The following is a 24,923-nucleotide window of genomic DNA, read 5'->3' as shown; positions in this document are numbered from 1 at the left end:
TAAAGCGCATATTTGCAGATTTGCAGGCCTCTAATTATATATCCAGATCTCAGTACTGAAAGAGAAATATCCTTCCCAAACCAAAAATTTAAAAAAAACCCAAGCTGAACTGTTTCTGGCGTTTGCAGGCTATTTATCATAAAGAGATTTATGCCAGGTTTCTCCATCTTACTGACAAGGGACTTCATGAAGAAAAAAAAGTCATTTCTCATGTCTGATGTTCTGCAGTACATGGAAAGGCCATTCAGGTTCTTAAGGAGTGGTTACATAAGACAATATTATAAGTCTGTGACTTCAATAATCTAGATGCCATATGACCCACCCCCTCCACTGTTTACCAACAGAGTTGATTAGACTCAATTGAGAGTCCTTGTTTCTTGTCAATTCTCACTATGAGAGCTGAAACACTGATAAGGCTCAGTCCTCTAGACCAGTTTTAGTCTTGGTGTGGGGACAGCGTTGTGGTGAAAAAATGCAGAGAAGGCAGCAGTCAGGTTCCCTACTAGCCAGTGAAATTTCACTAAAAACTGGGCTAGGTGGTGGAACCTCAGTACATAGCATTACAGCCAACAGCAGCAATGACAGTGGTGAGCAGAGGTGGAAGCCTCATTTGACCACACACACACCCTCGGGTGGGAGGTGAATCCACCCAAATGCATACCTAGACCCTAGGACTAACAAACCGTGAGTGGGGTGCAGCAGAAGGAAAAGGGGAGTAGCATACTTGAAGGGACACTTGTCCACTGGACTTTCATAGTGCCTGGTGTGAAAGTGAGGCAAAATACTGCCCAAGCTTCTATGGAGTGGGTGTTTACTTATTGTGTACATGCTTTTGAATCGCGGTGTTCTCCCAAATTAATGCTGTGTTCCCTCTCCTCTTCATAAAAGTTTTCTTTTGTTATACACAGGCTTGGTGCTTGCGAGTGGGGAAGTATTGCCTCCTTCAGGCATGTGCCCAGTATAGTGTTTAGTTTTTCCAGATTTCTGGATAGGGGCTCAAGCCAGTTCTGTTTTGCAATGTTAAGAGAAACCCCTGGATATTGACCCTGGCCCTTGTTGCTGCTGTCACCATCAGGCAGAAAGTTTGCATATACTTTAAACAGACATGTTTGAGGTTGGTCTAGGAGCAGTATTCTATCTGTCTTAGGTATTTACATGACACCCATCACTGTAGTATGAGTCCCTCACTCTCTTTAATGTATTCAGCCCAGGTATTATTCCCATTGTAGAGATAGGGAAGAAGCAGAGAGAGACTAAATTATTTGCCTAGGGTCACATAGTATGCTTGTGGAAGAGCACAAATTGAACCTAGATCTTCCATAGCCCAGGATAGTGCTCTAACCATTGGACTATCCTTCCTCACAAGACAACAATCTCAGGAAATAAATGCGGAATAGCACTCAATACTTTATTACATCTAAAATTCATTTAGTTTTGTTTAGTTGTTTGTTTAGTGGAATAAATAATTATTAAAATGTATACTTATTTTAAATGTCAAATCCAATAAAATCTGTTAATAACGTTGGGAGTGGGAGGAGGAAATACAAGAAAAGTAAGTATGTATTCTTAGAATCAAAATACAGCTACCACATGGTTAAGAAGATAATGAAATTAGCAGTCAACATTATACTGTTTCACAAAGAAGCACTGACAAAATATAAGTAATAAATATCTAAAAAGTTATCCACTTTGGTGAAAGACCATAGAAAAAATAAAATTATTTTTGAATTCTGTTACATGATACAAGGATAACAAATATCACACTATAAGAGTAATGAATGTTACCAATCTAAAGGTAATTCAGTCCTGGAAACCTTTAAGCCAGTTCCCGATTCATAGGTGGGCAGATGAATTATAACCACATAAATGTCTGTTGGCACATCACTCAAATGTACAGGTTGTTAGAATTAAAGTTCTATAAAATAGCAACTTCAGTAGTCATTTAGACTTAAACATGTCAGCTTTCAAAAAAACTACAGGTTTTATGTTATGCCAAAGCCAGAATTTTATGTCTGAAACAAATTTGGGTTCAGTTATGACTCTTGGATCCAGGCTCGCATTAGGTGGTGGGAAGAAGTGTGTTATACACAGTAATGGCTGGAGGCATTATGTCCATAGAGACCAAGAACAGAGATAATGGTTCCAGCATCACTAGCACAGCCTTCCAACCACAAGCCGATGGATAAGGAGTTGGGATCATAAATATGTTTACACCAGCAGTCTGCACAAAATCCCTCCCTCAGGAATGCTGCATGCTGATGGTAGTGCTAGACCAGAGTGTGTAGGCAGCTGTATTATGGCTGCCTACTGTTCATGATCCCGGAGGTGGGAAGGAGAGGCTCCACCACTCTCTAGTTTTGCATCGTCAGCTCTGGAATACCCGAAGTTTGATTCTCTGCTTGGAACATGTTTAAAAATACATCACCATAGGCAATCCTTTATCATGGTGAAATACACAATTGAAATGGAAAATGGCCAAGAAGTTTTTACACACTATGTATATAATTACAATGGTCATTGAGGTTGCAACCATTCATGCCAAAAAAAGCTCCAATTCTTCAATACAGTGAGTGCAAACCGCTGCAGGCAGGCAAAGTCCCACTGGAATCTGAGACTCAAAGTGGGCACAGTGGTGTACACTAGCAAACTACATTTCAGAACTGAGGCCAAATTGTGCCCCTCAATTGTGCCCCTACAGTTCAAATAGAGCTAGCAAAAACAAATCTGAATATAATTAAAGACCTAAATCTTTATTTCTACATTCCTCATCTCTTTATTTCTGCAACCTTGGAATTTACTCAGGCACCATCAAGTATTCAAAGAAAAAAACTGAAGGAAATAACTTCTTGTATAATTAAACCAGTCAGCTAATAAAACCTCCTCATTAAATACAGTAGAGGAAAATGAAGCCAGGACACATGTGCATTCAAATATGTGTGCTTAAAAAAGTTATGTTTTCCATATACTTCTGATTTTTCTTCTTCTTCTTCTAGATTGTGATCTCTTTGGGGCACTGAATGTTTCTGCAAATGTTTTTGTACAGAGTTCAGCAACATGGAGCCCTGATCCTGGTTGGAGCCTGTTTCATATCTTTAATACTGATGTTTGCTATTTAGAGACTTCCAATGATCCATTTGGTTAGTCTGAAAGAAACTATTACATCCATTTATTTATTTACAAAAATCAACCTATATAAAATTGACAGCTATAAGTAAAAAGGCCTATTTTAAAATGAGCATTTCTGGTTTATCATGCTTTATAAGCCCTGGACATGATTCTGACTAAATTCAGGACCAGGATGTTACAGGTATCCGGTTAGGGGAACTTAAATTTTTCACACTATGGAAGCTATTGTGTTGGAGCTGATCCTGCCCTCACTATCAGACTGCTGTCTGACACTTGAGAGCATATATTCTGACAGGACATGGCCATTAGCAGAGCCTCTCATCCCTTGGTGGACCTCCTGCATGTACAGCTTCCACACCACTATACTGGAATCCTCATCATTAACTAGTAATAGCTCTGCCAAGCGAGTCAAAAGAAAACAGAGCTCTTGCTCAAACCAAACAGGAGCTGTGGTAAGTTGTTCTTAGCAAGAAATAGGTCTAACATACTTCATAAGTAGGGGAAAGGAGGATAGCATCTGCAATTTTTTGTTTATAATAACATGGTTCAGTGATCTGTTTCTGTACCCTGTGGAAATATGGTTTCAATTTTTCTTTTAATCAGTTTTGCCAACTCATTTTCTTCCTTGTCAAATACTTCACTTAACGTGAATACAATGACAGTTTAAGATTAATATCTCTGAATTATATTTCAGTAGTGGCTCGTTTGGCTTCAAATTCAGTTCACATTTGTTTAAAGAAGAGGTGCAAGTACTGTGCTTGATAAATGGAACCACAGATGGCTTTAAAATACATCATCATTACTGACTTGCTGGACAGAGGAAAGTTACATAAACTTGTTTCCAGAATCCAGTGCTTGAAGATAAGGTCTTTGCCTATGTTACTGAATTTCTGACACTCTTGCACAAATTTCCTCAGCTTCTGCAGATGTTCAAGTATAGAATATGGACTGTAAGTATATCTGGCTTCTTTAGATGTTCTGAAAAAACTGTTTCAGTTACAGCTCAGTTCAGTTGTCAGGATACTGCTATCAGTTTGGACAATATGTTTGGAATGTCAAGTGCTTTGATTTGTTTTTACATTTAAAAAGAACAATACAAACTATAAAGGATATCCATTTCAACATTTTAAAGATGTCCTCCTAAAAATATAAAAACTAAGATGTTACCCTAATAGACAGGATAGTGGCAGATCTTTTGGTAAAAGTCAAATACTGGCATTCTAAAGTTTCTGAATCTTCAAGGAAAACTCATTCAACAAAAAATGAAGGATATCTAAGTCCACATAATGCAATATTAATATCCAAAATTCCAGTGTTGGGACTGATTTGAATCAAACTTAGACGTATAACTTTATGTACAATAAACAAAGAGCTTTACAGAGCTGGAATGTTTTCACAGATTTGGCTGATTAATCCCCAATTTATTTTCAGGGTCTCAAGCAATCAGATATCAACAAGTTTTTGTAATGTGCCAAAGCATCATATATAGTATTTATATCCCACCATCCAATGGTCTATGTTGTTAACAATATGAGTTGCAGTAAACAGTGGGTTATAATTAGGTTAAGGAATAAGGTGCACATCAAAACATGTGCTGTAACTCCTAGAATATGATGGTTTTTTAAAAAATCTGATGTAGTGATTCATGTTTCCTAATATCAAAGCATACTTGAGAAAGCATGCTATAACACTATATTCATAGCTCTTGGTATGTTCAAGACCTCTTAGGAGTTGGCCTATGAGTAAAGTCAAACCCATGGTAGTAGGTGTGCCAGTTGAAATATAGCAAGCTAAATGCTTAAAGCTCAATGATTCTTTGTCCAGAGCAAAATGCAAGTAAGAGTAGCACACGGGTTGCACTAAAATGTGCTGGCTGGTAGTGTCCCCCAAAGACCATATGCCAACGGAGGTAGCTGGAATGAATAATGCATCATGCTCCATCCACTTTTACTCACCATCCACAACAGATCCCCCCCTTGCACTGGAGGGTGAAGAGAGAGCATAGAAGCTAACTCAGCTGGCTCCACACCTACTCGGGACTTTCCCATATTAGCATTATCCCAACAAGACTTGAGGCAGAAAGGCAGCAGAACAGTGTTTACAATCTGGTCGTATGTATTTTTATACTACCTATCATGGGCCTTAACTATTAGTCTCAACTAATTGTTTACATATCATATATAAATCATGAGTATACAGCTGAAACTTCAAACTAATTTAAATTGCATTTCATCTTAAAGACAAAAAACCCACAACCCTCTCTTCTGAAAATGTTTTTTTTTTCCAAAAAACATTTTGAAAAGCAGATTAAAAACATTCTGACAACAGAAATGTCAACAGAACCTTAACTACTACAACCCTTCCAGGCACCAATACCAATAAAAGAGTTAATTATAAAGAGTATAGATGAAAGCAAAAGAGATTTCCAACCAAAATGCTTTGAAGAGATTTATGCTCACTAGAAACCTGAACCCACGTAGAGTAGAGTATCCAAAGTATATTGCAGCAACTGGAAAGTAACTACCCCTAGTGAATCAATGAAGAAATGGAGCAAGGGCTGCTATCAAGCACATAGGGTATAGTCAAAATTATGCAAAGAAGTGCATAGCCTATGAAAATGTACATTATTTGAATACTTGTGCAAATTACAATCGGCTTTTATTCAAGAGTGTCTGCTACATCGAAGATAAATGCACAAGTAATTACAGGTAACAGTAGGGTCTGATGATACTAGTCAATGAGAAAAGAGAAACCACCTTTAAACAAGAACACCCATTGGTATCATTGTGATTCATTTCCGACGGAATCTAAGTACAGTTAAATGTCTTCTCATTTTTCATCTAGGTCACTGATTCATCTCCAACCCATTAATAAAAGTTGTCACCATCTGAAGGCAGTTTGGCGGTCTATGCAAAATGAGTCTGGAGCTTCTACACAGTTCCTGTTGGTCAGATGTGCACATCACAGGCACTGCCATAACACCTGGCACCATCTGCCATCCACTGTTGGTGGTAGTGACAACTCAGAATCATGCATTACATAAAATGTCATAAATTATCCTTTAAAACTGTTATGAATTCTGAGAGTCTGCTGCATTTTCCAGGAAAAATGATGGAATGTGAGCTATTTACAATAAAACTATTTTCTCTGCCATGCAAGAAAGTGCACTGGATATCAGATGCAAATGCATACATAAGGATGGTATCAAGAATCAGATATGTATGCTACATACAAATAAGAAAAGCTCTTTCAGAGTATTTGGAATCCAAAGCATACATACTATATTTCAAAAGGTAAGTAAAAAGTTTATCCGAAAGGCTCAAAGCACTTAAACTAACATATATACTACGGTCAACCAAATTAAAATGCAGCCAACAGTGGAGTGAGGGTGCAGGCAACAAGCACACAGCACATTGCGTAACAGTAAAAGGGAGAAGAAATTTTGGCCAATGCCATGGAGGGAAGGCTAGAGTCTTATGAATGTGAAATAGGATCCCTGATATTTCAAAGAGAGAGCACAAGATCTCAGTTTTTCTGCTCTTATCTAAGGCCCCAGAAGAATGCATGAAAGGACACTTTTTGTACATATAATAGAAGTAGCTCGATAGTTTGCAAAAAATAGTCATAAAATATTATTACGCACACTTTTATCTTCTGATCCACAGGCTATGAATTGCCCACAGGGAGTGACAGCTATTCCACATGGATGGCAGCGGTTAATATGTCCTTCAAAACGACGCTCACACCTTTAGGGGATTTAAAATAAACTAATTAATGCCGGCTAAAAAGTAATTTTTAACCTATCTGCAGAGTTCATAGGTATGCAGTAATAATTTATTTTTGTGATGTTTTGCTAAATTCAGATCAACATCTGCCTAGTTACCAATACAGTGCTAGAAATGAAATATTCAATATTATTTTTTGCATGAGGATTCTAATAAGAGTAATTGATGTTGAAGGAATGCAATAATCTACTAAAATAAACTTGAAACACTGGATGTTAGAATGTAAAGTTATAAAGAATGTTTACCAATTAGAATTTTTCATTTTAAGGTTTAAATTTTATGGGATAGAGTAAATTTCAATCTGGAGTGACCCAGGATGCAAATATTCTGGCCACAGTTTAGTAGACCAATTTGACTTTCATGCTTAAATTCTACACTAACGTTGGTGAAAACTACATAAAGGGTCCAACTTCATTTGAGTCAAGCAGGTGAAGACTGGCCTAGCAGGGGTTCTCTCATTGGGTACTCCCTAGCAGCAAACTTCTAGAACATCTAGAACAGTGGAAGCTTTGATCTTCTATCTGCTTGTTCTGCCTACACTGGTGCAGAACAGAGCACTTGCTTTGCATAATTTGTGACCAAATCGACCCTACAGCCCCCTCCAAAAGAAGAAAACAAGAAAGAAGAGCACTACCACTATTCTCTCCTGGCGCTCAGTGTGGGATGAGGAAAATAAAGGGGTGTTGGTATATGAGAAAAAGAAAATGTAAAATTTCAGATGTGTGGAATAGCCTTCTAATTAACTATGTGCTCATTAGCTACAAATTATTTATTTGCATTCATGTAGTGACCAAAAGCCCCCATTAGAATCAAGATCCAAATATACAAACACATAGGAAGACATAAATCACACAAATTTGCAACACACTGCAAATTGTTAAACCAGGTTTCTCTGAGTTAAAGATTGACATTGTGTGCAATAGCATACCAAATGTCAAGCTGATATCTCTCAACAGTCTTATATATGCCGGTTACCCACCATTCAATAAAGTGTACAAATGGCACTTCCGAAGGGATGTGGAAGCACTAACAGCATCTTAGATGGAGTAGCTCTTTGAAATGCAACAAGTTCAGGTAAGCATCACATTCTTATGCTCAAATACAGATTCCTACTGTACCTTAGCACTCCCATTGATTTTGATGGGCATTCTGGGTGCATAAGGAATGCAGAGTCAGGCCCTTACTTACCTTTAAATTGCCTATAAACTAAAATATCACTGTAAATTACCTCAATTTAAGAATATATTGTGGTCTATTAATACATACGGTATCTTTCAATGACTCTGAAGATGTTTTGCCATTATAAAAGGGCAAATATTTTTACCTTTATATACTATTGTTCTCTTACAATACACATCAGAAAAGATCACCACTCTTGTTCCTCAACAAAGCCAAGCTGAGAACCCCTCGGGCTCATATTTTAAAACCATTGTGACAGTATGGGGACATTTCATACCAGCTGCTTTTTAGAAGCGCAGTTATCTCTAATGTTTCAATTCCTTTCCAGCAGAAGGAGAAATCTCCCACACACACACACACACACACACACACCCCCACCCACCCACCCACCCACCCACCCAAAAAGTATAAAAATTGCAGAACCCTCAACTCTGTCTCAGAGAGTTAAATGTTGATCTGTTGTCACCTTCAGCCTATAACAATTCTTTCCTCATATGGATCAAGAGGAATGGATTGGGCCCCACAGTACTTATGTAGCAATAAAAGCATGCTTTGTGCTTTTGGCAAGGTCTCTGCCACAAACAGTTTACATGTGAAGCAAAATACATACAAAAGAAGGAATGCAACATAAAAGCAAAGTCACTGAAGAGCTACACTAATTCCACTTTCCTTTATATTATAATCTACAGTGGCAGAGTTTAAAAAGTTCCCTCCTTTTGTTCTTTCACTGTGCTATTGTGACCTTCCTCTTTGATAAAGCTTTTCCTTATAACCAGAATTGCCTTTACAATTTCCAACCATATCCACCACCCATAAAAAACTACCCCAAGTAGAGGTGCCAAGAACCTGAGAAAAGAAAAAAGCCGGATACTTCCCCAATATACATGAACTCAATATAATCTATTAACCTTGGAGGCATTCAGAAACAGTACTATGTCTATTTCACTTTAATTACTGCAACTCCTACAATAGTACTTAAAAGTTTCTTTATTTGGCTTCAAGATAGATAATTTTTAATTGTCTTGCTTTATGTTCTATTACAGAGCCCAAGTGCTGTGGTGATAGTTCAGAGAGACCTTCTCGTGCCCACAGACTCACTGGGGCTCCAAGGAAGTCTGTGCATCAGAACAGTTTATTGCAGTCAGGTCTGCCAGTCCATTACATCAACCTTCATACTTCATAGGAGATTTACTTTTCCAGTGTAGCAAAATATGGCATCTCAAACCAGTAAACCTCTATGTAGTCATCCCCTATGGTATGGTGACAGCCTCCATTTGCTGGGTATCTGACCCAATATGCAGGTATCTGCTTTAAGGTCAAGTGAAGTCACTAGGATCGTGTTAATTCTGGGTTTAGTGCCATCACAGAAGCTTGAAACAAGAAGGCATGACCAAAACATATGTGCAAGTGTGGCTTCTTTACCCTTACACCTCAAGAACTGATCACTGAAAGCAGCTGTAATTTTGTAAGGTCTTTGGGGTGACCAATGAACCCTAAAGATGATTTTTTGTTGAATGAGATGTAATCAGAGGTCCACGGTCGCTTCCTTGACCTCTCTTATGGCTCTATTCCACTACGGGGGTAGGATATTTTTTGCCAGTTCCTTGTTCCATTTTTGCCTCATTACATCTGTATTAACTCTTTGGCAGGCCATTAGGAATTTATATAATGTGGCTGCTGGTCTGGGGAACGAGAGCAACTCTCTACAACATTTGAGGAGTTCTGGTCTCTGAGCAGTGCAAGTGCTTCCAGGCCCAATTCTGAGGTGAGTAGGAGACACAATTGACAATGTTACTGTATTGCAGTGCTTGGTGACTTTTGACATGACAGTAGAAATCTTACCTTTTAGAATTTCCTGATTTTGATGGCTTGATTATTAATCCTTAACACTGCATCAATACTAATTTTTGCATTTAATTTTCCTAGCTGTTTAAAAAAAAAAAAAAAAAAAGAGCCTGCCCCCATACCAAATACCCCACCCTAAAAAGTAGAAAAAATAATGTCTCTAGTTCACTTGCTAACAAGTACCAGTCAGTCTATGGTTGACAGCTGCTTTTTATCATGGAAAGCTCCATACTTAAATTCACATACATGTGAAGTCTGCAGTTAAGCCTTACCCTGCAATTCGTATTCACATAAGTAGACCTTACTTGAGCTGCAAGATCAGTCTCTTTGAGATCCATGTGTTTGCGTGTAGTAGGAGCTTTATGAACATAAAACCAAACATTTTTTAAAGTGCATAATTGTTCAGTGTCCCTACACTTTAACGTAGATGTCTTCCATGATAAATCAGAACTTTCCAAACTCAGCCATCTATTAATTCTCTATGTGAATAACACCTACTGGACAGATTAGGAGAGAGTAAACTACTCTCTTCCTTGTGTGAACTAAAAATGGCTTAAAAAAGGCAAATTTTCCAGAAAATTCCACGGGTGGGTAGAGCAAGGATAGAAAATTTCATCTGAACAGGAGAAGTTTAGGAAGTTATAAGATATTGTTATAGCCCCAGCTTTTCACTCTTTTTTGCAGCTTCACTGCAGCAGTCACTGCCAGTGAGCACTATAGTTCATGTTTACAGACAGATATTTTATATATGGGCCACCAAGGACCTGCTTTAATTTTTTTAATTTAGCCATCTGAACTCAGTAGACATTTGACTATAATGACCCTGCCAAACTAAACAAGAAGCAAGAACATAAATAAATTATTCCCTTCCCCCCAGGACACATGCATTTAATTGATTACCCAGCTTTTATTTTTAACTACTTTACCATTCACCTGCTCTGCTTATATTAATATTTTAAAAAGGAAAAGGCAGGTAAGTGATCTGTAAAAAACTCTCAACTCATTTATTACTCTTCTAGAATAGTAGTTAGACCAGTTGATTACAAAAACATAGGAACATAATAGTTTCCAACCACAGACGTCTCCAGTTTTATTACTTTTTTTTTTTTTTTTTTTTTTGACACTGGTGTGGGTAATAAGGCACCATATTTTGGCAAGAACTTGCATGTCTTTCTATGGACTTAACAGATTTTTACAAAAAATAAAAATTAAAAAATAAATATCAAGTATTCCTTAATAAATAAATGAACTAATATGCAAACCATAAAACATTACATTTAATAAAAGTCTACATAAACAAGAATCCAAAAGTATCACTTAAAACTTATGCACCTCCCCACCCCTTCAAATCAGTTCTCTAAAACTTTTATCTTCTAGAAATATTTCGTACCTTAGCCTCCTCAACAGAGATTTTTCCCCAAATCCTCCCTTTTCTGAACAGCTGTCCCTCTTTTTTGTTTGTTTGATTGGTTTGCATTTGGGGGTTGAGGGGCAGCAGGACATCTTTTCTTGTGCTAGGTTGTAAGCATTTTTAAAGAGGGGCAATATGGTTTTAGAAAGCACCGCATACATTTATGGCTGTATATACATGATTTATAATAATAATTTAGTTACATAAAAGTACATTCCTATTGTAAACACCAGATCATATGGAGGATCTGTTATAACAAATAGGCTGACACAATGTTTTGGAAACATGGTCATTGTATACTTGAAATTTACCTTAGAATTTTCTTATATGTGGCAATAGTTGACAAATGTTGACTGTTCAATGGCTCCTACTTTAATGAGTCTTCCTGGGCGGCGAAGAGCTAAAATGTACCTTTTATTTTGTGTAAACAGTTAATATTCCTAAACAAACAATCTGAGATGATCCTTTAAAAGAAAAAGAAAAAGCTCAAGATTGCAAGCTTGATTCCGCACTCTATTACATCAGTTTTATGCTGGAATAACTCCACTGAAATTGATTTTAGTAGAAAAACGCTGATGTGATGAAGGTAAGTACCAGGTCCTGCATATTTATTATAAAGAAAAAAAACTACTATTGAGTTTACTGTAGCTACCATTGGCTAGCCATTTTCTTTATATAATAGTTTGCATGTGCCTTACATGTTCAAAGTATAGTACAGATGTTAACTAATTATACCTCACTTGCTTAAGCAAGGATGAAGACCCTGAATAAAAATATCTGACTTTTTAGTTCCAATGTAAATAATCTGGCCTTACCTCAGTGTTCTCAAATCCCAGAGTTTGATGCCATCACCTGTGGCTGTGGTCATGAAGAGATTGTAAGCTTCAGGCGGCTGAGTGCTAAAAGCTGATCCCTGTAACATTAGAAATTTCCTTCAGATGGCAGCACTTCAGGTGTTTAGAGATTTCATCCATTCAGTTAAAATCTAGACATACATTACCTAATGTTGAGCTGAAATATATAACTGGGGCTTTGCAACACCAGCAGGGTTCAGTTTGTATGGACTTCATGAGACTTCAGAAGGGTTTGCCACACAGCATATTCCTCAGGTTCTTCAGAACATGAACCTTCAAGACCACCTCTCTCAAACCCTCTTCCTGTAATGTACCCCTCCCTAACTTTACAACTGTTTGCAGGGGGAAGTATCTGTTGTAAGCAAATCCACACTGCAGTCCTTAAAGGGTCTTCAGACAAAGAGACAGGTTGCAGCCTGACCAACAGCTGTTAAGGCAACAAGAACAGGGAAAGACAGCTACTCCCATTGATAGGAACTGATACACTGAACAAAGGAACTTTATAAAGAAGCTAAGGAAACACTTGGGGTTCCTTAGCAACTGCTCAGGATAGAAATTATGGAACACCTCACTGAGTGTGTAGTCGATAGAGAACCCCATTGGCTCTCTAGCTACCTTGCTAAGAATTATGAAATGTATGATCCGCATACCAGCTGCTGGCGGTGCGAACAGGAATGTTTTCGCATCTCACACTGCCTTATGGAGAGGTTCAGTCCGTATTTTCCATTTTCCACAAAGACTTTATACATATTAGGGGTCAGCAAACCATAAAACTCCCTCCTCCCTTCCACAAGGAATTATCATCCTGCCAAAACCTTCAATTGAATACTTTACATTCTGTCTCAGAGAAACACTGTAGATGGGTCAATTATACAAAGGTGACATATGTTAGGAGATAACGTTCACCACCAAAGTATAATCCATGCAAGAGTGTAACAGCCATAAAATGACTAAGCATGTTTTTTATAAACACAAAACAAACAAGGAATATTTTAGCAATTTTCAACTTAGTTATGGTGTTTGTTTGAGATTATAAACAGAATTTACATCAACATGCAAAAAAAGAAACAGAAGAAAAAAATATAACATGTAGGAATTAACCACCTCTACAGAGTTTAACCCCATAATACAGGGATAGGACAACACCAAGCAATGGACCAAATTCAGCCCCAGCGTAAGAGGGCATAATTTCCATTGCTTTCAATAGAAGTTACATTAATTCACACCAGGGCTGAATTTGGCTTCATATCTTTAAATAATTAAATCCATTCTAACTTTAACTTCTTTCATTTGTAAACATCCATATCGACAAATCTTGGGTTTTTTGGTTTTTTTTTGCAAGCTACAAATTCTTTGTTACCAGGGAACTAAAAATAAACAGTTCAATTCCCCCTCCCTTCAAGTTCTTGAATTGGCTGCATACAACAGAAACCTCAAGGTCATTTCCCGCAATCGATGCTTGGCTGCCAGGAATCTTCTGTTCTTCACAAGAGCTGGCATACAACTGAGAAATACTCCAGTATTTAGTCAATGGATACAGAGCACTGCCATAAAAGTGACCTGCAAACAGGGTTATAACTCAACTCTAGAAATATCAAATGAATTTCCCAAATGGCAAGATTAAATGGGGCATTCAGCATTCACTTAATAGACTGTAATAACCTTCCTCCCCTCACCTCGCCTCTCTTTCTTATACAGCTTTCCTTAAACTGAGGGTCCCCATCTTCTGCTCCATAGGATGCTCCAACATGCAGTATGCTGCTGATTTCACAAACATCACAGACGTCAGCTGGAGTATGGAGCCAACAATTTTGGCTTGGGTTTTGTAACATTACCATTTCATGTCTCCAAACTGCAATATATCCAAAATACAGCAGCTCATCTCAACTCATAATTGGAAATAGGAAAATTTAATTCCATCCTGTCCTGCAACCCTATCCTCAAATCTTCACTAACTTCTGTACCTATTGCAATATCTCCCTCCTAGTCTCCAAGGGCCTTTTCAGCATCATTTCTCCTTGTGCTTCAGTCTCATCTCTTCCTATTCTCTAAACCATTCATTGAATTCATTGAATTCCACTAGTTTCAATTCTGTCCTCTTTCCATTTCTGAACCTGGGTAATTGATTTTAGGTCCAAGTTCTCCTCCCTGTCCACAATTAGAGGCAGACACATGGAACCTGATTTTTTCCATTGCTTTGCATCTTATGCAGTCATTTGCTAGTGTATTACATCCAATTTGCACTTACTTTACACAGGTGTAAATGATTTTACGATGTGCAAGGTAGTGGAAAATCATATAAGACCCTTTTCAAACCTCTCTCTTCTCTATAGCTTATTAACACCACATCCCTTTAAATCCGACTCCCACCTTTCTCAAACTTTTCTCAATCTTCAAATATTCTAGTATCCCTGCCACTGAATTATGATGTTCAGCCATTTGCCTAGATGTTGTCAGATGTGTGGATGCTGAATAAAACCCTGTGTATGCTGCTTATATTGCAAAATAAGCCTGTGTGAAGTGTTTTCTAAAAGATGTCATGCAAAAATAATTTTGCATTGCATTTTTTTTAAAAGGAAACCCTAAATCCAGGTGCCTGTGTCTAATCAAAGAAAGCTAGGTTACCTACCTGTAACTGGAGTTCTCCATCTGAATATATTGCTTCCATGAATGCACTCTTAGATCTGCACAGAAGAGTGCTTCCAAGAAGGAAGATCTATGGAGGTACTTTCATGAAGCAGCAGCAGTCACATTTTGTGACTAAGAGAAATGTATAACCCACACTAGAATTTGTGATCCTTTTTCCATAAGAGTTTTTTAATAGGGTTTTTTTTTTTTTTTTTAAACAATAGCATTTGATTCTGTGTTATAATAAAACAAGTGAAAAGCCTAGCTGAGTATGTCTAAAAAGAATGTAGAATTAAACCACACAGTAGGTTATTTAATATTTAGAGCATTGGGAGGGCAGCATAATACGATTTCTAATTGAAACATGACTAATATGTATGCTCACTGCACGTAACAGTGATTAAAAATGACCTACTTTCACATTTACTAGCAATATTACATTCGGGCACATTATGGTGAACTGCGTTTTTCATGTGTTTGTTCCACTCAGAGTATAACTGATAGTACATTAACAACAGTTCCCATGTGACTATGAGGCCCATTGACTTCAAAGAGACTACTCACATAAGTACATGTGACTTTAAGAACTTTGTTGAATCGGGACCTAAGTGCTGAATATTGCACAGCACATGTTAAATGTTGCACCTAACAGCATGGGAAAAATTGATGTGTAAACCAGGGAGCACAGGGGATTAATCTGACTGTATTATTGAGAGCATTTTTATGTGGCTACAAGGTTAGTTCTACCTAGTAACTAGGAGTAAGGCCAAAAATGGGAGTGCATGGATAAGCATATAAAATCACGTCTTCTCATTCATGCTTACTTTCCACATGCATACCACACCTTGTTAATCCTCTGCTCATGAGAGTAAGGGAGCACAAGAGACTTGAACATTACTTCTAGGTGTAGAGGACTAAAACCACACCCTGATCCAATACCCACTAACTTCAGTCAGTGTTGAAGTAGGCCACTAGTGCTTAATTTAGAAGATTGCTAACCAACAGCAAGAAGGGTGAAGTTCTGGAATAAACTTCTAATAGAAGCAATGGGGGAAAATAACCTAACTAGTTTTAAGACAGAGTTTGATAAAGTTATGAATGGGATTTTATGATGCGGTTGCCTGCAGTAGCAGTGTACTAGACTTGATGATCCAGTTTTATGTTCTATATACGTAACCATACTTGAGCTCATATCTAGCCTTCACTTGTGCTTACTATTCAGCTTGCATGTTCTCGTGCAACATCCAAGGTCTAAATACTTTCACATTCTCTATGTAATTGTGCTACAATGATTTTTTTTTAAATTAAAGAATGGAATATTTGTTAGAAAAACAAGATATAGATAAACTCTAAAGATTATAGGCCATCCCTCCTTACACATTTCTGATATTTATTTTTAGTTCTGAAACTTCTGTTCATCACCTGTTGATCACCAGTAAATAGCCACAATGCACAATATGATATACATAAAGAATATTTTTGCTGAATACTATTCAAATCATGCTTATTTCTTTATTTCTGGCATTCTACAAAGTGTTATATTAGTCCATTTTACCTTGTACAATGATTTTATTCAGTTAGGCAAGCAAACCAGTTTAGGATTATTTAACAAATCTTTAAAATAGTGACTTCCCAGTCAATTCTATTATTTTAGCTATACTCTTCTTGTTATATTTTAATACCCATTCCAGAGAATGTATTCCATGTTATTCAACATAGCCACTGTGTCGATATATTCTATTTTTCACAAAATATAGACTCCCCAGTTATATTTATGATACCTCAAAAGAATTAAGACAATGAATTTGCTCAAACTTTTGAGACTGACTTTTGGGGTGCAAGTTGAACAATTTTGAAATATTACAAGAACAGAGTAGGCGTAGCATAGTACCTGTTACTAATTTGGGGCATCATTCTCACTTTCTGTCCTGACAGCTAAATTACCCAAATAATCTCTCTCCTCTACAACTGTAATCTTCTCTACTCAGGTATTTTTAGATGCTAAACTCACTCCAATCTATCCATACTGCTGTTGCTAAATAAAGTTTTGCCCCAAATAAGACACAAATCTAAAGGATCCCTATCTCGTTCACTACATTTCATTCCATTCAATGCACATGGACACTGACCAACCAGTGCACTTGTTTATATCATGGATATTTTTGTAGCTGTGTGAAAATCAAATAATTCTTTGCCTAATCACCAATACGTAGTTTGCATTAGCTTGATCATCTACCAAAACAACTGAAAGTGTCAGCTACCTGCTGAACCATTTAAATTAAACATTGGGTTGGTATTAGTCTGAATCATGACATGACCTTCTAACTGAAGACCTACCAGTAAGAACTGCAATCAGACACTCATCTAGACTCATCTTGTGCAGACAGCAAAGCTTACTGAACTTTGGCCAAAAGAAAAAAAAGCTAGTAGTTCGGTGAACTTTCTAAAGGCTTTAGTCAACTTTGATGTTAAAAGGTTCTGGTTTCTTTTTTAATCCAGACTTTTGAGATGGGCCTTTGGGAACAGGAAAAGTGTCAGAATGATCAATTTTATTAAGGTGCAACTCCATCATGATCAACTTAAAATATATTCATATCACCTTATCTTTGTCAAACTTAGTATAAGGTGGATGAGTATAAGAACATAAAGCTCACTCACCACTCTGTGACAAAGGAAAATGACAAAAACTGAAAGATAGAGAGTGATTCAAAAGGAGTTTAATGGGAGTTGCTGGGTACTCTGCACTTTCCTGTTGAAAGAGGAGGAAAACTACACCTGGGATGACACCACTACTTAAAACATCCATCGGTCCAAAATAATGAGCTACCACTGCTCTGGCAACTCAAATGGCCTGTGGCCTGTCGGAAGCGAACATCCTGATCTCAAGTATAGTCAAAATAACTCTCTGAAGCAATAGAGCAATTTCCATGCCCCTTTCACTGGGAAGAATTATCTCAAGAATGATAGTAGTAAGATAATACCCAGTTTTTATGCAGCACTTTTCATCAAGAGATCTCAAAGAGCTTTACAAAGGAAGTCGGTATCATTATCCCAGTTTTAGAGATGGGAAAACAAAGACACGGAGAGGTAAAGTGACTTGCCCAAGGTCATCCAGCAAGCCACTGACAGAGCCAGGAACAGAACCCACGTCCTGAGTCCCAGTGCACTGCCATGTTCTATCCACTAAGCCACATTATTCTCCTGATGAATATGCAAAAGAGTTATTTGAGCCTCCTTAGGAGGAGGCAATTCCAGAAGATTTCTTACTGCTACTGCTGCTTTTTACTGCATGCAGGCAAGGAGCTTCAGAGAACAGCTGGTGGGTGTATCCTAGTGTTACCCTCTGGACATCAGCTCTCATTTCCTGTAAGCTCCGAATAGAGAGGGCCCCCCAACTACAGTATTACCAGACATACTTTTGAGAGAGACAAAAGGCTGATTTGCTTACTCAGCAATTTTAGGCAGAAAGTAGTATGAGTAGTCAGTTTGCTTAGACATCATCCTGCAACTCACTTCACTCAAGTGGGCCACTATTTCTGAACTAGATACATTTTAATATAGTCAGCTAGACCCTAAGGGCTCTGTATATCAAACTCTGAAAACTGCTAATCTACACTGGATCAGAACCATAAAAAGCACTGTAATGTATCTACATAAAAATATATAAGCAAACATGCATATGGTAGTAGGCACACTACCAAAAGAACTTCGATGATTTTCTGATCCCTACTATTTTCCCCAACGCAGGATTGTCCTCTTATAGGAGAGGTTTTCCCTAATATATACATTGATAACGAAATAGTTGACTTCATGACTTTTTCCACTGAGTTGTTCAGTTCTAAATATTAATGTATTTTATGTAACTGAAAAAGTTGATTTAGAAGCTTAGTTTACAGTTTTCCATAAAACAAGATCAGTTTTCTTTGCTATACCACAGTCTGCTTTTGTGCCTCTAATTTTTCTCCCAAATGAGTACTTGTCCACAGTTTTAAAGTGTTCTCTGCTGAAGTAACCTGAAGTCACTCAGCTGACAGGGCAAAAAGAGAAGCCAGAAAAAGTCTATCTATGTAAGTGTTACAAATAATACTGAGAGTTTAGCACAGTTAAGGATTTTACCAGACCACATGTCTCATATAATCACAAAAAGTTATGTGAAAGTAGCACTAAGGAACTATTTTAAACCCACAGAAGCAAAGACATTCAGAAATGAAGATGAAAAGCCATGCTTAACCTACCCCAATGCGCTAGATATTGCAGCATGTATGGTTTATAAAAAGGGTGGCCAAACCGTAGCTCGTGAGCCACGAGACTCTTTTACAGTTATAGTCCAGCTCGCAGATCCCTCTATGTCACTCCCATTCTCTGCCTACCAGACTGGGGTGGGTATCTCAGTGCTTCTGCCATGTGGCAGAATGGTGGGGCTAGAGAGCCCTGCCCAACATGGAAAGGGTTCTCGGTGGGGGCGGTCAGTAAGTTTGGCCACCCCTGGTCTATAAGATCATCCCTCATTTAACTCAACCTTCCCATAGGGAGAACTATGCATGAGTTTTCTTTAATTTTACTTACTTTTGTGCATTTAAATAAGACCTCATGATACTGATTAAAAAATTAAAAAATAAATCTGTTGATTCTCAGTATAACTGAGTTTACTTCAGAATCTAGTCTTCATATGCTAGGGATCATTGACATCAGAAATCAGGTTTGCTATCAAAAATCTTTTTTTTTTCCCCATAGATTCAGCTGTAAGATTCAGATTCTCCTTAACATTTTGGCTGCTGTCTTTAAGCACTACCACCATGATCAAAAGCACTCTAAATAGATCTTAGAGACTTTCCTAAATTAAGTAATTTTAGGGTCAGAATCATTCCCTTCTGAGGAAACCCCCTTCACAGTCAGTCACCCTGAAAGTTCCATGTATTCCTAAAAGACATCATACAGCATGGGGCGTGGGCAGAATTGGCTGTTCATGCAGTGAACGTTACCTCGTAGCCCCACAACTGACCTAAACTCAATGGGGATAGCCTGCAAACCTGAGGATTGGTAAATGGCTGAAGAACATTTACAGGGAGAAGTGGGTCCCTCCACATTAACCCATGGGCATAGCTCTTTGCCTCTAAATACCCTTTCCAGGGGGGCTTGCCAGCAAATAATGTGAATCCATATGTATGATTTTTTTCCTGCTAATTCTTCCCTGCAGCTTTGCCAGGTTATGATGATCCAAAGAATCTTAGTCATGCCACACTTAAGCATGACCCTTACCTAGTGAAACCCTCCTAAAATTGTAGACCCCAAATGTCAAGTTAATGTGGAAGAATCTCACTGATTCAGAGCTGCTCTATGATAATTTACCAATACTGTATATGGACCTGGTTATTGGGATGTTTACAGTGGCTCAAGTCATTAAAGAGCTATTGGAGAAAACAGAATCGTAGAATCATAGGACTGGAAGGGACCTCAAGAGGTCATCTATTCCAGTTCCCTGAACTTATGGCAGGACCAAGCATTATCTAGACCAGCAGTTCTCAACCGGTGGTACGCCGAAGAAGGCTGGGTGCTACGCAAGCCGTATTGCGCCGCCGAATCTGCCGCCGCCGGAAGGGCCATCCCGCCCACCCTCGCGAAACTCTGCTGCCAAAAAGGGGAAACGGTGGAAGGGTTTCGGCGGAGGGCATTGTTCCCGCCATGGAGCCCGCTGCGAAATCTTGCCACTGCCGCGAAACCCTGCCGCCACCGAAAGTACCGGCCCCTTTTTTTCCCCGGAGTGGTACTCGGCTGAGGTACAGTCAGGTCAAGTGGTACTTGACCTGACTGTACCTGACCCGAGTGGTACTCGGGGAAAAAAAGCTTGAGTGCCGCTGATCTAGACCATCCCTGACAAGTGTTTGTCTAACCTGCTCTTAAAAATCTCTAGTGGTGGAGATTCCACAACCTTCCTAGGCAATTTATTCCAGTGCATTCCAGTTCTTAACTACCCTGCTATTTAGTTATTTTTTCCTAATATCCAACCTAAAACACCCTTGCTGCAATTTAAGCCCACTGCTTCTTGTCCTATCCTCAGAGGTGAAGAACAATTTTTCTCTCTCCTCCTTGTAACAACCTTTTATGTACTTGACAATTGTTGTCAACCTCTCCCCCCTCCCCTCCCACCTTTTCTTCTCCAGCTTAAACAAACCCAGTTTTTTCGATTTTCCCTCATAGGTCATATTTTCTAGACCTTTAATCATTTTTGTTGCTTTTCTCTGGACTTTCTCTAATTTGTCCTCATCTGTCCTGAAATGTGGTGCCCAGAATTGGACACAATACTCCAATTGAGGCCTGATCAACGCAGAGTAGAGCGGAAGAATTACTTCTTGTGTCTTGCTTACAACACTCCTGCTAATACATCCCAGAATGAGGTTTGCTTTTTTTGCATCAGTGTTACACTGTTGACTCATATTTAGCTTGTGATCCACTATGACCCTCAGATCCCTTTCTGCAGCACTCTTTCCTAGGGAGTCATTTCCCATTATGTACGTGTGCAACTGATTGTTCCTTCCTAAGACGAGTATTTTGCATTGGTCTTTATTAAAATGTCATCCTATTTTTGCTTCTGATCATTTCTCCAGTTTGTCCAGATCATTTTGAATTTTAATCCTACCCTCCAAAGCATCTGCAACCCATCCCAGCTTGGTATTGCCCACAAGCTTTATAAGTGTTATACATGTAATCTCTCTGACATTATCTAAATCATTGATGAAGATATTGAACAGACCCAGAACTTGATCCCTACGGCACCCCACTCAATATGTCCTTCCAGGTCAAGATAAGAATGGCTCAAGATAAGCCACCACCCAGCACACATTTGAAATTTGCTAAGGGACAACCCGTTGACTCTGCAGACCCTGGCCCTATTTCCTGCTAAGCCTACAGCACTAGTTTTGACCAGAAGGGTCAAAGCCTGGGAACAAAGAAGAACTTCAGCAGGGTTAAAAAGGAACCTCTCTCAGGAAAGGCAATAGTAAACTGAGACAAAGGACTTGGATATAGGTGTGTCTGAAGAAGCTAGGCATACCTAGGTCATGATCAGGGAGAGGATTTTAATACTTTAGGTAAGATAGAAATGTGGATAGGCTTTTTATAGTTTTAAAACCTCTCTCTCTCAAAGCTTTGTTCCTCTTGCAAAATAAACAGTAGTTTGGTTGTAATGAGACTGTTTTGTCACTGTATATCACTGGCCACAGACTCATGAAGGGAAGAACTTCGGGTGTCAGAACTCAGTCTGACCTTCCAGGCAAACATGGTTGACCCACAGGGTAGTATAGCCCAGGGCCTGGTCTAGGAGTGGAAGAATTACAAAAATTCAAGCCCAGGAGAAATAAAGACAAGAGGCCTAACACTTGAGGAGATGTACTCAGACCACAAAGGGGACAGAGGTGTAGCTATCCCTGTAATTATGACAGGGGACTTCAGCATTTAAAAAATGATGCTATTTAGCAGTTAGACACATTTCCCTTCGTCTGATAAATTCTGGGCTCTTCCAGTGTGATTTATGCTACTTGAATTCTCTCTGTAGCAAACATATGAGAGGATGATCTAGTCCTATGTCACTGTTTTTAAATACTATAAAATAGAAAAACTGGTACATGCAGATTATGGAGTAACTGCCTACAAATATTCATTTTTTTAAATGGTGATTTATCGGAATGCAAAAAAACAGAAACCACAACAAACACCTTTTGCACTGAAGCAAACAGCTGAATTTATTTAAATCAAATTTGAAAACAATTTTTCCTTCTGACTGTTCTATGTGAAGTTTCAGACCAAGATGAGTTTTTATAGCTGTGTTATAAGCAATGGAAGAAAACTGGAGGACTGGGATTTGTAACAGAATTACTGACTAACTATTTTCTGCTATGGTAACTACATTTGGGCAGTAGAGATCCTAAATCCAATAAGCATCAGTACCAAGTCACGCAAGAGGAATCTTTCAAAAATGTTATTAGATATAACTCATAATATTGACAAACACCACACACCAGATGAGCATGGCAGAGAACATGTACTAAACTATTAACTCACAGAATTGAAGAACGATAATATTAATTTCAAATTATCTTTGTTTTATTAAATCACTGTCTTCTGGAAGAAAACTAAGGAAACACATTAGTAAACTATTATTCATAACATTGCTCATGCCTGGCTTTGGTTATCTGACAGTTTATTCATAAACTGATTCAAAATTATATGGAATGCAGATTTTTACAGTCTGACAACCAAAACACTTGAAAAAAATATATCAAGTGTTCGCAGAGGGACAATATTCTAAAAGCTAATGTGTAATTACAATAAAATACTCAGTTATAGATTATATTGGAAATTTGTAGTTTTATAAGGGAATCCAAGTTTTTAAAAAAAAATGTAGTAAAGAAATCCAAACCCCTCTGATCCAATTACAAACCTGAAAGTCCCTGTGCTGAAGCATAAATGTAAATGAGAAGTTGGAGTCTAATGTAGCAATAAGCTACTCCAGGGTGTGCATTCATACTATCAGTGTGTGACTTGATTGGAATGTGTGGTAGTAGGTCAAATGCAGAGTGCCTATGATCATCAGAGAAATACACCAATAGCCTACTAAACATACACCCTGAACTTGATTACTTTTATTAGACTAGGCCTCAGTTATTCCACATTTCATTATTATAAAAAATTGTTTTAAAAACCAATTTGAGGGAGAGGCTTTATTTAAAATATACTTCCACTAGGAAAAGTATTTCACAGAAGAAAGCGGAGAGAAAGTAGGGAAAAGAATATTACCATCTTCTCTCCCCAATTTTGACTATACAAATTGTAAATATTTTTTTTTTTTTAAATCAAATACTTTTTCTTCTCCCCCCCCTCGTTCCCAGGACCTGTGGGATCCCTTTTCCCTTCTCCAATCTTCATGAACCCAATTGACTTTCTGATGCAGCTTGTAAAGCAATGACTACTTTCCATTACAAAAACTAAATGAAAAAAATTAGTTTTGTAATGGACAGTGGGGGCTGAAAGTGTCCGGAAAGTGCAGCTGGGCTCAGAATGAGAGAAGAGCAGATGAAGACTAATGTTTCCTTCATCTCCAAACTCTCATCCCTCACTTTTCTTGCCTCAATCCACCAACTCTCACCTAAACTTGGTTTCTTAGGACAATAAACTGAACAAAGCACTTTAAATGCAACTCCTAGTTCAGCTTTCACATGTAAGCAGTTTGCAGACACCTCTACTGACGTATCTGCTTCTGTGTATCAGATCACTGCTATTTCTAATCATAAACAGAGGGATTTTAGGTTGGTTCAGGTTTTGTTTTTAAACTGGTTACTATTTCATGAGAAATGCCACTGAGTCATTCTTTCCGCATCACTGGAGAAAGGCCTCACCCAAAAGATGGGGTTTGCATTGTTTACAAATGTCCAGCATATCCCGATTTCTTATAGTAAAGGGTTCCACCATCATGTACCACCTGAAATGAAATTATTCCACCGTAGCCCCAGAAAAGTATCCTTGAAGGATCACGTCTTCCTATCTAATAGATAGCTGAACTGCATCCCCTTAAGGACTTTGAAAGGGAGGATCAGGAACTTGAACTGAACTGAGAGTAGAACAGGGAGCCAGTACAGTGTACATAGCATAGGGGTTATGTGTATATAATATATCAGCTCAGTTTATGTGATAATGTCTCTAGTGACTGGTTCCATATAGCCTATTGCTGTCTCATGGGTAAAAGTTCTACTTTAGCTCGAGGGGTGTTTTTGGCACTGAAGGTCTATGGTTCAAATTTCACCGACAACTATTGCGTCTGTACAAATGTGCAATTGTGGCTTGTTACAAAAACCTCTTCAAAATAACAAAAAGCTCGAACTTTTTAAAAAGTAATAATTGGCTATTATTTAAGCTTTTAGCTGGCCCAGTGTTCACACCAGCAGATTAGTACAGAGTATCAGAGCAGAGACTAAGGCAACGCCTACACTACACGGCTTGCAGCTGCGCTGCTGTAGTGCTGCTAGTGTAGACATTCTAAGCCAATAGGAGAGAGCTTAGTAAATAAAACAGGGCTAACAGAAAGCTATAAAATTATTGTGA

The 24,923-nt window shown here is 38.2% G+C and overlaps 1 protein-coding gene across 1 annotated transcript in view; it reads right to left on the bottom strand.

Annotated features, from left to right (window-relative positions):
- Window positions 1–24,923, bottom strand: part of WDR27 (WD repeat domain 27) — a 122,227-nt gene that overhangs the window by 14,564 nt on the left and 82,740 nt on the right. Inside the window, 2 exon segments of the mRNA XM_067535952.1 lie at window positions 6,770–6,872; window positions 12,162–12,259. Coding sequence (XP_067392053.1) covers window positions 6,770–6,872; window positions 12,162–12,259 — 201 coding nt within the window.

This window comes from Emydura macquarii, unplaced genomic scaffold (assembly GCF_026122565.2).
Source record: "Emydura macquarii macquarii isolate MOO-44397 ecotype Brisbane River unplaced genomic scaffold, CSIRO-AGI_Emac_v2 contig_3517, whole genome shotgun sequence".
NCBI lineage: Eukaryota > Metazoa > Chordata > Testudines > Chelidae > Emydura > Emydura macquarii.
Note: the sequence above shows the minus strand (reverse complement) of the source record. Positions and strands in the feature narration are given on the sequence as shown.